This window comes from Typha angustifolia, chromosome 10, assembly GCF_048772165.1.
Source record: "Typha angustifolia cultivar Huaian chromosome 10, ASM4877216v1, whole genome shotgun sequence".
Lineage (NCBI taxonomy): Eukaryota > Viridiplantae > Streptophyta > Magnoliopsida > Poales > Typhaceae > Typha > Typha angustifolia.
This window is the reverse complement of record NC_133248.1, coordinates 9253834-9267627: the sequence shown is the minus strand read 5'-3', so window position 1 is coordinate 9267627 and position 13794 is coordinate 9253834. Positions and strand designations below refer to the sequence as shown.

At 37.7% G+C, this 13794-nt stretch overlaps 2 protein-coding genes across 2 annotated transcripts; one reads left to right on the top strand and one right to left on the bottom strand.

Annotated features, from left to right (window-relative positions):
• Positions 1-786: 786 nt before the first annotated feature.
• LOC140768440 (uncharacterized) lies at positions 787-1221 on the top strand. Its single transcript, XM_073108707.1, has one exon. It carries the CDS (start codon positions 787-789, stop codon positions 1219-1221), a length of 435 nt encoding a protein of 144 aa, XP_072964808.1.
• A 1436-nt stretch (positions 1222-2657) lies between these two features.
• On the bottom strand, positions 2658-13306 carry LOC140768490 (protein PSK SIMULATOR 1). Its single transcript, XM_073108773.1, has 13 exons — positions 13095-13306; positions 12455-12950; positions 10056-10381; positions 9815-9907; positions 9632-9722; positions 8598-8691; positions 6107-6204; positions 5775-5844; positions 4682-4785; positions 3967-4083; positions 3784-3860; positions 3615-3659; positions 2658-3503 (listed from the first exon to the last, which is right to left on the bottom strand). The coding sequence occupies exons 2-13, from the start codon at positions 12785-12787 to the stop codon at positions 2981-2983; spliced, it is 1971 nt and encodes a 656-aa protein (XP_072964874.1). The 5' UTR covers positions 12788-12950; positions 13095-13306; the 3' UTR covers positions 2658-2980.
• Between the last annotated feature and the right edge of the window lie 488 nt (positions 13307-13794).

Here is a 13794-nt window from a genome sequence, read left to right as displayed (position 1 = left end):
TATGATAGTTGGAATAAGAGTTAAGGATAACCAAATTAATTAATTACACATCTATTTATTTCTTTTTTTGTATGGAGAAATACAGAAATAAGTTTAGAATTTATAATTTTATTTTACAACTATAGTCAAATTACATTGTTCAACTTGAATCTAAATCATAATATATTACCATAAATAGTGCATAAATAAATGACGGCAAATTAATCTATATTTAAAAATAAATGGATGAGATATTGTGATATATATATATATATATATATATTGTGGAATAAATGCGGTTGATTCGAAAATAACATACTAATTCCACATTTCCACTCCACCAAACCGAGAGTTGATGATTTTAAATAGCTGAGAGCGTGTCAAGTTGAAGAGAAGAAAAGATGGAAGGGTAAAACTGAGAAGGGCTTCATAGTAAGTAAGTGGGTTAAAGTGTAATTAGGCCCGGAAGGACTTAATTACTCGAATTCGAACCCGGTAGCACTTTATCCGACCCGCTAACTAGCAATCATATCATCTGCTGTAATGTTCGTGCTAATCCTTCTTTCGATGAATAAATAAATGAAGCATTCCGTTAAGACTGGTAAGGCTACCACCAGTCTAACAACTCCGCTCCTCTTATCTTACCTTCTCCTGTCCTGTCCCACCGTATAAAAGGCACTCACTTCTCTTGATATCTGAGATCGAGATATCTCTCTCTCTCTCTCTCTCTCTCTCTCTCTCTCTCAAACAATGAATAAATCGCCGGGCCCGCGTCCGCCGCCCCGGCGGAGAAGATCGACAGGATCCATGTCCGCCGCCGTCCCCTTCTCCTGGGAGCTTTGCCCAGGGATCCCCAAGCCGACCTGTAACCTCGCCTCCCGCCCCACCCATTCCCTCCTCCTCCTCCCGCTCCCTCCTCCTCTCCGATCCACCTCCTCAACTTTCCCCAAGCGGCGATCCCGATCCGGCTCCGAGCTAGGGATCGCCGCCGATCCCTTCGCGGCTGCGCTCGCGGAGTGCGCGAAGGATCCACCGCCGCCGTCACCAAGCGAGATGGAGGAGATATGGCGGCGGAGCAGCGAGGCGGCTCCGCCGCCGGGACGGCGAAGGGCGATATCCGACCGGCTCGGAGGCATCGGGTCCTGCAAGGCGACGTGCTCTGTTGTGGAGTCAACGGTTTATCTTCCACGGTCCGAGATCCGGACCGGCGGTTACGGGCTCTTGAGCAGCCGGATCGCTTGATCTGATGCGAGCCGGCTCTGGTAGTAATAATAATTCAATAGCTGTTTGTTAATACAATTCGAAACAGCTTGTGTAAATACTAGTACTAGTACTAGTACTACTCTTTCTTTTTGGTTGGTTTCTTAACACTCTTGTTCGGTTGAACTGTGACATTAGAAAAATTTCGGAAAAAATGTATGGAATTCATTTCACGATGCTAAATATTTTAAAACTTTGAACTTGATGAGACTAAGACGATAGCTAGCATTTACGCTCCTCCCTCTCCCGTCCCTCCCATGGGGCCGGGATTTATGTTTTCTCTTTGCCTCTCTTTTCTTCTTCTTCTTCTTCTTCTTCTTCTTCTTCTTCTTCTTCTTCCTCTTCCCCCTCTCCTTCTCTCTTTCCGTCCTCATCCCTCGCTGCCCCTTCCTTGCCCGTCCTAGTCTTCCTCTTGCCGCCGCTTCTACATTTTGTCATCCCCTCCATTTTGATCTCCCTTTTAGCCAAAGTTTTCTTCGCCGCCCCTCTCCTCCTCCATATCCGCTTCGTTCCGCCGTCCGGCTTGCCGCCCTCCTTTTCCATCTCCACTCGCCTTCATCCTTCCGTTCCGGCGTCCCGTCACTTAGTTTATTTGGTTGCGTTTCATGTTTAGTGTCATGTAAGTTATAGCTACACTGCTTCACGACCACGATCCGATCGAGATAAAGAAGAAGAAGAAGAAGAAGAAGAAGCTAACGTCAGCTAGCTAATAAAGGAAGGATATGGGTTAGGATATTTCTTCAATTCAGTGGAGATTGCTGCTTGTTTTTGTCTTACGGAGCTAGTAAATCATTGACTGAAACTAATAAAGTTATCAACCTACCTACCTACCTAGAGGCTCTCAATAAAGAGAAAATAAACACGACAGCTAGCTAGCATTTACTGTACAGATTTACTGCTCAATTTTTATTGGGGATATCTAATTAAGACCATCCATTGATTGATGGCGTCCTTGGTCGACCAAGGTCGGGTATCCATCAATGGCCGACGTACAGGAGGCTTCTTCTATTTGTCCTGTTAATATGTGGCACTGCAGGTCGGCAACATGCACAACATTGTCAACATAGCATTAAAATACACACGTACAACGTGAGGTTTCTTCCTCTCATTGTCATTTGTCGTGCGTTTCAACGTGCCATGGTTGACCATGTATCAATACCCTTGGTCGACCTTGTTCAGATCCATTTCTTGTTAACGGATTTCTTTTTCCAAACCCCAAACCCGATCCAGTTTGAGTTGTTGGATCCGGCCCGTTAGTAGCTCACTGACATACACCACTTGGCACTTGTACATCAAAGTATCTTATTTTCACACTACTAAACAGTTTCAAATTTTTATTATATTTAAAACTGGTCTGTTCGTTGGATTACCTTGAGGAAGAAGATTTCATCAGGGCATGGCACTAATGATTTTCGACAGACAACGAACCGTATCTAGAGCTTTATTATATTCAAAACTTGCATGCTTATACAAGTACAAACTAGTGCAGCAAACGCTCTGTTCCCCTCCCGTGTAAGATCGTGCGAATGCATCATATAATACAAGTCATGACCACCACCATGCCTATTTCTACATACAAAAGGAAACATTTGTGCTGCCAAAGGCTATCTCACATAGCTGCTGCTTACTGATGATTTGCAATTGTCATCCATCTAGTAAGTGCTTTTGGTGCACATACCTGTAGAGATCATGACCGAGACCCGGCCACAGAAGTGAGGATTTATATGACAGATCAAAGAGTTCATAGATTTTTTAGATCGTCTACTCTATCAATCACATCCAGAGCTTTTAGCCTGTCAATGTCGAAGTCGATGACGGGGACCATGGACGCCCTTCTAGTTGAGAAGTCTCTTTTACTGCCACAACTGGTTGGAGAATGATTATTACTCTTGCTTAGCCTATCATGCTTGCTCAGTCTTGATCTTGTGGTGTTGAACTCCTGACTCTTGCTTATTCCTGGGATAAATTTTCTATATTTCACATCCCTTAGCATTTCCTGGTCTTCTTGGGTGAGGACAGAAGATGGATTATTTGTTTTGCTCGCCGGTAGGGTAACTGTTAGACCCTTTTGGGTGGGAGAGCGAACTGGGGATTTAATAGGAGATCGCACGCCTCCATTTGCCGGCCTAGATTGGCTGATGAGATGGTGAAGCCACACTACCAAGTCAAGGATGTAGGCCTCAGTCTTCTCCTTGTCTGCGTGGTGCAATGTCTCCATTCGGATCAAGTCGGTCTGCCCGGTTGGCTTGCGGTTCATTTCAGACCTGTATGAGAGAGATATAAATCTGAAATTGTTTGCCATTTGCTACACGGAGGAAAAGGAAGTAATGTTACGAATGAAACTGGAACTGATCAAAAGAGAGAGAGACACTCACCCCGTGTTTGCCCACTCTCCAACCCAACCAAAACCATGGTGTGCCCTATGATAGCAGTTGCAGCAACAAGCAGGAAAGAGTAAGATGTCATTTATGAGTCAGATAAATTCAGGAAACACCTGGTGTACTATGATAAAGTAATACAGCAGACATGGGTGTGTAAGATTACTTGGTTGTGTTATTGGCAATTGGGACAAGCCACCGCAGAGTTTTCTCCATTTCTGCTTTGATTTGAGAAACAGTAAGCTGCATGTGTGCAAGCAGAAGAGGAATTCACACATGATATATATACATGTAGCAAGATAAATATGATAGCTAACATAGGACAGGTTCTGGTGAAGTATAGGCATACCTCTTCCTTGAATTCAAATGATAGCAACTTAGGGCGCAAAGCAGATTTTATGCTAGGTGGCAATCCTTGATATAAAGTGTCCCTTGTATTTGGAGGGACAGAACTTGATCGAGATACCTGACCATAAGCCAGTTTTGGTTAGCAAGATGAAAGCCATAAACGCTGGTGAAAACCACTTATCATCGCCTAACAGACAATAGGAGACCATATTAAATTAAAAAGAATTCAGTTTGATTTTTTCATTATGCACTTCAGTGCTTCCTGCACAAGTACAGACTAGCATGTACAACTACACAGTTTTGGGTGAATCCTAAGCCTAACAATCGCTAATCACACAACAAGATCAAAATATAAAAACTGTATCCATGTCATTGTTATTTGAGTGAGGAACAGATGCAGATAGGCAATATATAAGCCAAAACATGAAGAAAAAAAGAAAGAGAGAAACTATGCTGCAAATAGATATATTAGAGGAGCTGTAACTTGAGCACACCAGATCAAAACAATTCAAGAGAAGGGTTTGCCACTCCACATTCATCTACAATATGTCTGTCCAAAATAAACTAGATAGCACCAAAAAAACTTGGACCAAGCGAGAAAAGAAATTGATCATAGAAGGGTTTTCACAAGTTATCTGCTGCACAAATACCAAAAGAAAAGCAACACCATGAATCTACCAAACCATATTAATGATCAGATGATTTCATCAACTTACAAGAGTGTCTATCTGACTGATGATATTTGCATAGTGCAGTGAAAGACCAGCAGGCCCCAATCGTTTCCGATGGTTGCCAGATACATCCACTTGTTCGTCATGATCTACAATTTGATAAGCACCAAATTCAAATTTAAACCATAACAAACAAAAATGCAATATTTTGTTCATAACAATAATAGTTGTTTCTCTTACAAAGAACAGAAATCTTTTGTTAGTACTATGAATCAGAATAGTAAAGATAAGAGGCAAAATCGTGCGAAGGAAGTACCGCGGTCTCAAATCTATAGATGTTTAAGGAGCATTCAAGTAAAGGATGTAGTAGTTAAAGAGTTTTCAAGTATTCTTCTAACTAAGCACAACTGCAGCTAATAAACGAAGTCAGTTGCTGATGTTATACGGACAGTTCTACTATGTTTTCTAACAACAACAAAAACCTGTATACTTCCTGGCTTATGCAATTTCATAGGCAAGAACAAACTTCCCTAACCTATACTGGCTCATAGCAATTGCATACCAAACCAGCAGTTAATCAATGTAACAACCCAACACAAATTAATTTGTATACTAATGCTAGTATGTCAGAAATCAAGAGCATTCAAGTAAATCTGTATCTTTTAGCACAACTAAATACTTGCTCCTCCAGAGCACCTTGCTTTCCTTTCTATGTATTCTATCATTCTAGCTGCCAGTGTGCCTAGAATGAAGCATTTCCTCCTAGTCCATATTCTATTTTTTGTTGTTATAGAAGGAAATAACTAAATGACATATGAGTTACTGATCAAAATATCTAATGCCAAGAAAGGCTGAGGAGAAATAATATGTTAAAAGATATAAACGAACTTGTGCAGATGCAGTTCTTTGTTCTCTGGAAAGAGTTTTGGTACTTGATCTAAGTAAAGAATAATAATATAGACATCAAAAATAAACAGAAGAAAAATCTAAAAATATGCATAAGACAATGGAGAAATTAATCTGGGGTTAGATTGAACAGAAAATCCCATAGAAGTTCGAGTTCATAACTTTGTATTGATAAGAAAATGATGATGTTACGCAGGTAAAGAGCACCAAGAGTTGTTTTAAGAACTAATACCAGCACTTCCAAAGGCATCATTGATCTCCAAATGTAAGAAGTGAACAATGTCTACAAGCTTCTCCATGACCTACAAGAAGGTATGTAGTCTCATTTAGACTAGAAATAGGACCTTTTGCAGCACAGACATAGAAATTGCCATGCTTTGCGACAATAACGGATTACAAGGGAGGAACATTTACTAGTAAGAAGAGAAAACAAAGGCACATAAGAGGCATGTAAGTACAAACATAATAAATATCTACTGGATTGTATCACCTAATAAAAAATAATTGACTGACACATTAAATCTCACAAATAGATCAAAAGATAAAGCAATATTTCCCACCTACCTCCTCCAAATTCTTAGACCAAAGTGACCTTTTCTTTAAACCCTTCACATGCTTCTTTTGGCTCTTCAGCTCTTGGCCTAAAATTCGAATATTGTTGCCTACATAAAAATCAAAACACGTGATCTCCTTTGAATCAGCAATAATAAGATTATAAACCTAGAGTTTGAGCTGATGTTTTTGGACTAGTCATGTACAAATCCTGAAGAGAAAAATATGAAGATGAAAAAGAAGACAAGGAATATTGATTGAGTTGGCTTCAAAGGAAATAATAGCCAGAAGTTAAGGATTAAGAAAGGATCATTTATGACTAATTTAATCTTAACCAAAGCTTAGGTGCATGCTAACTTTGGGATCAGCAAGGAATTTGTGTTATCATGATTTATGTAAGAATTGAGGAAAAAAAAAACTAGGAGCTCACGTGCACTACACATGTGCACTCTTCATCCTCCTTCGATATTATGCAACAAGAGGAGTGGCCACAGAATGTCCAGCCTCTTCGAATCCAATTCGGTTTCTTTCTATAAAATCAAAAACCATGAACCATGAACTTTAAGAAAAGAAAGGATGTACTTATCACATAATGAAACCTCCTGGTGACTCTAACCACAGCTATAAAAAAAAAAAAAATTCCAAGCGTCATTTTAAGGTAACTTCTAATTTATGTGGTTCCACAGGGTATTGACTCAATTGAGACATAAAACATTATTATTATTGAGAAAAATCAGTATTGATACTAAGCATGTTATAAGATATGACTTACTCTGTTATTATATGTGCTGTTATTATTCCTGTTGTTATAGATATACTTAGTGAAATTGTCATTTTATATCGCTGGGCTTGAATTTATTTAAAGTTATATCTATGGATTTTGGATTTATTTAATTTTTAGGTGAATTTTACTCACTGAGCTATAGTTGTTAGCTCATGAGATCCCTTTTCTAACATTTCATATACTGGTTAGTGTGACAACTGAGCGAGATGCATCAAGACCTTACCTTCATTTAGGATTTACTTATTTATCTTTCAATTGCATTATTCATTATATTTTAAATCATCTGTTAATTTAATTTATTTGAAGACACATTAGTGGTAACATTTGGTCATTTTCATTATTGTAGGATTATATTTATTAGAATTAGATATTCATATTAATTCTTGTCATTTTGAACTTAAAATGTATTAGTAAATGGCTTTGTGCATCTCAAGTGTATTGAGATATATATAGCTGATCATAATTCTAAAACCGGGTCGTGACAGTTTAACTCAGAATGTAATAGCGGCTGCAAAATTTTTAATTGACCTCCAAATTCAAAACAACGCTATGAGCATATGACAAAAGGGAACTTAATGAATTAGTTGGAAAGCAAAATACTTTTGGAGGAAGCCAAATGTTATCACATTTCATTTTAGGGGCTTTACATAATTGCCACCAAAAATTTTTAAATACCATAATTGCCACCTTTTTTTTGACTCTTTTTGGATTACCATTATTGTTAATTTTTAATAGAATATCCCTAAAAAATTGTGGTTAAAGGTAGCAAACTCATATGAATGACTAAAATATTTTCTTTCTTGAAGTTTAGAGCATAAAATATTTATTAACAATTTTTGCCTTGTATAAAAGAAGGTATTTTTCTAGTAACAAGATATTGATTATTGAATAAAATATTGAATACCCTTGGAACCATTTTGAATAATTTATATAAGGGCAAAATGGTCTTTTTATATCTAAGCTCGGTCTGAATCATTATTAGTTAAATTTAACCAATAAATGGCATTTTTGAAAGAGTGCAAGGAATTCAAAGCAATTATGATATTTTGAAATACACAGTGGTAATAATGATATTTTAAGATTTTTTAGTGGCATTTATGTAAAAATCTCTTAATTTAATTAGAGGACTTTTTTCCTCGCCAAACAAATGTAGACAAGCCTTCAATAAAGAATCTACGGTTTCATCTTTCTGTTTAAATGACTAAGTTGTTGGTGGGCTCCGGTCTCTATAATGCGAATTGCTAATAACCAATTTCATATGCAACATTCAAGTAGGACTTGGTACTAGTAGTAACTTTTCGCACATATAATGCTTATGGAAAGATGTTAGATAATAGACAAAGTTTTGAGGTGTGGCAAACCCTATGACATGATGTTGGTAGTTCAAGATGTGTATGGTGGCATGACGCATGCCACCTTTGTAGAGCATTGAGCCAAAAGTGACATGAGGAGGGAGAGGAGAGGCATCGGGAGGGGAGGGGAGGGCAAGGCAGAGAGATAGAGAAGAAGAATAGGGAATTTGAACAGTGCTTGAGTTATATAAGAAAGAAGGCTAATTAAGATTTTAGACATTAAAAATGAAGCATCAAAGGTACCTAGGCTAGGAATGCATTAAGAAGCAACAACTATTTTCTCCAAAAACAGATCTAATGTGAATAGAGCTTAATTGATAAGACACCGTATCTATAAAATATACAGAAAGTTACAAGAGAAACTGACCTCTTTGAACTGCACTCAAATTGTCCTCTTCCTGATTTTTCCTCCTGTAGTCTTGTTCAAATCTATCCAAGGCATGCAACTCATGGTATAATTCCTAAGAAAAGCAAAAAAAAGTAAAACAAAATAGTCAGACATATTTACGCACTAAGCACAAATCCATAAGCACATGAGCACAGAGATAATTCATTTACATCACAAAAGTTGAGATCTGATACAGTATATTAAATTGATCAACAAAAAAAAAATGCGTGAGAAAGAAAAGGTAAACAGATTCATGTAACTTCCTTACAAAGCATCAACACATAATTGTTTTTTTTTTTCTTTTAGGTACTGCTGGTTTTCTAGAAAGACTTTTTTTTTTCACCTCTTCCTAGACAGGAGTTTTACACCTTAAAGGACATGAAAATTGTTTGCTCTTAATAGGTAAGGTAGGAAAGATAAGGAACAACAATCGATCTACTCTAAATATATAAATTACTATTCCTTTTCTAGTAGATGCACAATGATTCAACTTAAACAGTACCAAGAAAATCAGATTTGCAAGATGCTCTCATGATACCTTGACATTTATATCATGAGATAAGTATAAGCTCATAAGTATCTAATTATGAAAAGGATGATCAGACTTGATAAAAGATAATTTTGGGTATATGTAGGACAAAATCCAGTTTTCTCAAAACGAAAATATTAGATGAACAAAAGAAGAATAATGCCATGCATGTGAGATGTCATTTGTGATGTGCCAAGCCAACAAGAAACGCAGATTAATAATGCATGACAACTTGCAAATGAAATTCACTATGCTAGTATCCATTAGTTTCTGCGAAAAAGCTTCCATAGAATCTTTTCATCCTGTTATTCGCAAAGTCATCCTTTTCTAATCATGCTTACCAAGAGCTAAATCTTCATTGCTGAAGCCATATTAGATTAGCAACCTACATGTGCATACTCTATTCTGCATTTTTCAATCACAAAAGACTAAATTCATACAATAGTAGGAAATGAAGCATTCTTTTTATTATTAAGAAACTCACTGCTGTATATTGAACAGAAGTCATCAGTTGCTGCATAACCGATTCTGCTTCTTCTTTCATCTGATTTTGTAGTGTATGTTCCGATACCAGTCTAACATTGTCCAACATAGAAGACAAATATTATTATGAAACGCTAGAATATTCTTGGTTTTAGAACATAAGAGAATACTAGGTAAGTTTTACTTGTCAAAATAGCGGTCCAAGTTGTGCCACTGAGGATCCTTGCAACGATTTCCAAAACGAACAACCTCCTTCGAGAACACTTTCAATTCTTCCCTGTCAACATGAAAATATAGTGCTTTTCACTAGAAGAGGAGCATACAGTCAAAACTACGGTTCCATCATGGGAATATAGGGTAGCTATTCACATAGTAGCAACCATATGAGTGATTGAAAATTTGAGTAGGGCAGCTTTAAATTTAACCTTTTGTCTTCAGCAGCAATTTTAAGCAACTCATCCATATCTCTGGATATTAGATGCTGCACACCTTCGGAAGGAAGTACCACTTCTTTCAGATATTTTATGCTCTCCTTTGAAAGTGATTGCATAAGATTGAAACCTTTAACTATTGTGTTGGCAACCTCAAAAGCCAAAATAGCTATTTTATTGCTCTTTGTTGTCACTCCTGGTACAAAACTACCAGTAATGTTCAAACTTGTCATGCTACTACCAAGTGTATCCAATACCTCCACTGCTTTCCCAAGCCCAACAGTACCGGCCCGGCCCAAAATTGAGCTCACTTCTGAGACCTGTTTCACAATAGCTAAAAGAACTTTAGTAACTGATAAAGGAGGCTCAACAGATGATGAAGTATAAATTAAATTTCAGGGTAATCAAGCTAAATAAAGAGTTGGAGATCAACATACTTCAAATAGATTAACTATTCAACTGATTTATTTGCAAGAAACAATTGAATCATTTTGAAAACTGTGGAAGCAAAGCACTACGAGACAGACTAATGGACACATAAGACCATTCACAATTGAGAATAGGACTGCCCAACAATAAATTGTTGTATCTACTACACATAATTACTTGGATCATATAATTCCTTCCCAAACAATGTTCAGCCACCTTAGTTAGACTATCCAGCTGTACCTATTCCCTACCTTTCATTGATAACAACCTAGATAACCATAAATTAGGGAATTACCTTCAAACCCTCTTAAGACTAGGTTCAATGTTTGCTCTTACTTTAAGGTTTTCTAATCCCATACTAATCTTGAAAGCCCTTGACACCCATATAAGCATTTGGGAACTAAGTATAAACCAATTTTAAAACTAAATCAAAGCTTCATGACAAAAGTAAAGGAACGTAACCTTCAAATTAACTGAACGTAGTCAACATACCATTACCTGAACACCCATAGACCATAAAATATTCAACACATTACTATTCCATGTCAGGAAATATTTCCACTGTTTCTCCCTACAACCTAGTACTTTTGTGGTTAAATTGTAATAATACGAACTTGAGAATAAACGTGAAGATAAGTGACCATCAAACAACCAAGTCATTTAAAAATTAGTAAGTAACTTGTAAACAACTTGCGCTTGACATGATAATTTAGTCTGAATAGACCAACTTGTAGGATTAATTTGCCCTGTTATTACAAGGTTATGTGATTATGTCCCAACCAAATTGGGCATTCCCTGATTTATCTCCAGATCCATCTCCAGGAAGTGAAGCTAGTGCCAACTATTACTTCATGTTCAATTTCAAAAATATAAAGAATTTAAGAGTTCATTGAAGTAAAGATTAAGGCAAACATAATGATATTTAGCTTGTCAATTGAAGAGCCTTACTCCAAGAGTCAAGATTGTCAGAATTTGCTTAGTGCCAAGTCCTCACAAGCAAAAGCACAAAACTTTTTGGAGAACAAAGAAAGACTCTATTTACAATTCAGTGACCATCTCTCTGCAAGAATTGAGTTTCAGAGAAGCAGCATGATACATGACTAGTTGTGATGGTCTATTGGCTCGTTGCCAAGTTAATCTTGGTGATGTCCACTTCAATGTGATCTCTGTCCTTCTAATGGAATCTTTTTAGCAAATATTTTTATCATCACATGATGTTACAGGCCAGAGCTTGCAATTTTGCAGTTTGTAGTGCTTTAACAGTTGGATTTCATAGAAACAAAAGTCTATAAACTGAGAAAGCCAAATATCAGTTATTAAATGCCCTATCATCACACTTCCATAGAGAAAGTCAAACATGTTTTTCCAGGCTAGTTATTTGTCTCATCTGCCATTCTGGCACACATTATGTGATTTTACTCTGCATTTGTCCAATGCTTGACATATGAGATTTCCTGCGTATTAAGGCTGATTCTGGATAGATGGTGCAATATTTTGGCAGTTATTGCAGCACTTTGGCTTCTAAAGATGCAAAAATATTGCTAACAAAAATCTTAAAACTCATCAGCTTTCTACTAAATTGCCGCTAATAATTAATCATGTTGTGATCATTCACATTCTAATACATCTATTTCAAACCTAGAAAAAGTGAGATCAACAACAGCATATGGCATCCATATTAAACACAGAAAGTGAGGCTTTATTAACTTGATGCAAAACGTTTGGAAGGCATCTTGAAAACTGACAAACATTATCCCGAATTCCATGAAATTCCTATTGTTATGCTCAACATGAATAAATTATTAAAAAAAGCTCTAGTGAGAAGGATTTTAGATTCTTATAAATCCCATTGATCAGCATTAATTTGTGGTGCAAGAAAGAAGTGGCCAAAAGCTAACAAGTGGCATTCATGGATCTACATACGATAAGAAGAACAAGGCAGGTATACCCAAGAATGGACTCGCCTTGTTAGTTCCAGTTTTTGCAGATGACGAAGACTTTGACTTAGTTGACCCGGATTTTTGGGAGAGGGCTCTGGACAGCTGCGGCTCCCTTGACTCAGCGTCAGTGGCCAGGCTGTCACCGGCAGCCGGCAGCGCCGTCTCGGAAAAGGAGAAGTTTTGCTCCTGCGGCCGCTCATCCATAGCCTCCACGGCTGGCCGCGCCGCCGAACTGGCTTGCATCTTCTCACGAGCGAGATGCGATTTTGGCTCGGGCTCCCTAAGCCCATTGGGTTCAACTGTGGTTTCACTGGGAGATTTATCTACCGCCGATCTCTTGGAACAAAGCCCACCCATTCGTTCCGAAACTTCCCTTGAACTGATCTCACTTCTCCCTCACAGATTGCTCACAGAACCAGGACCTTTGCAAGAACGGAACCCAATGGAGTATTCAACCCGACAATTCCAACAGCAAATCCAGCGTAGATTGTCCCCAGAACTCCAATCCATCAACCGAACCCTGTAAGAGAAACGACCCAATTGCCCATATCAGAAACCCTCATCCAAAATCCAAGCAAGAACATCAAAAGATCCAATTTTCACAAGAAACCAACACGACGAAAACTAGGGGAGAAAGAAAAGAAAAAAAAAAAAAAGGCCGAACCTTTGTCAGTGAGGAACCGAACGATTGCGTGACTAATCGACCGATCAAGACGAATCTTTACTCCTCCCACGGCATCGGCTGGAGATTTTAGCGATCGAAAACCGAGCCGCAGGAGAGAGAAAGAGAGATTTGAGACTAGATTTTCTTGCTCGCTCCTCTCTGTAGCAGGCTAGCAGCAGACCACCCAAACATTATTAAGCCCACTTCAAGTCATGAAGTGTGAGGAGTTGGTCAAACCCAAGTCCCTCATCCCTACTATGCTCACCAGGAGAACTACCCCCGCTGGTCAAATACGAGCGCCTGATTAATTAAGCAAATCCATCCGCCTAATTACGTATTAGCTTAAATTACAAATTACCTTTAAACTAACGTAAAACCGTTAATTATAAATTATATATCAAATAATTACTTTAAACTAAACGCCGTCTAGACTTATAAACTCTAGAGTTAATTAATTCCTATCTCATATTTCATATCTCAAATCTGAGCCGTTATCATAAATATTTTCAATCATCTTTAAAAATATAAAAAAATGTTGATTTAAAGTCAATAATCTTATATTGATCTAAATCACATGAATTAGGCATAACTTTAGGAGGAGGATAATTTAAAAATATATCCCAGATATTCTAACGACGACTAGAGAGAGAAAGAGAGAGAGAGATAACTTTCAAACCCTTTTTTTTCTTTTTCTCTTTTT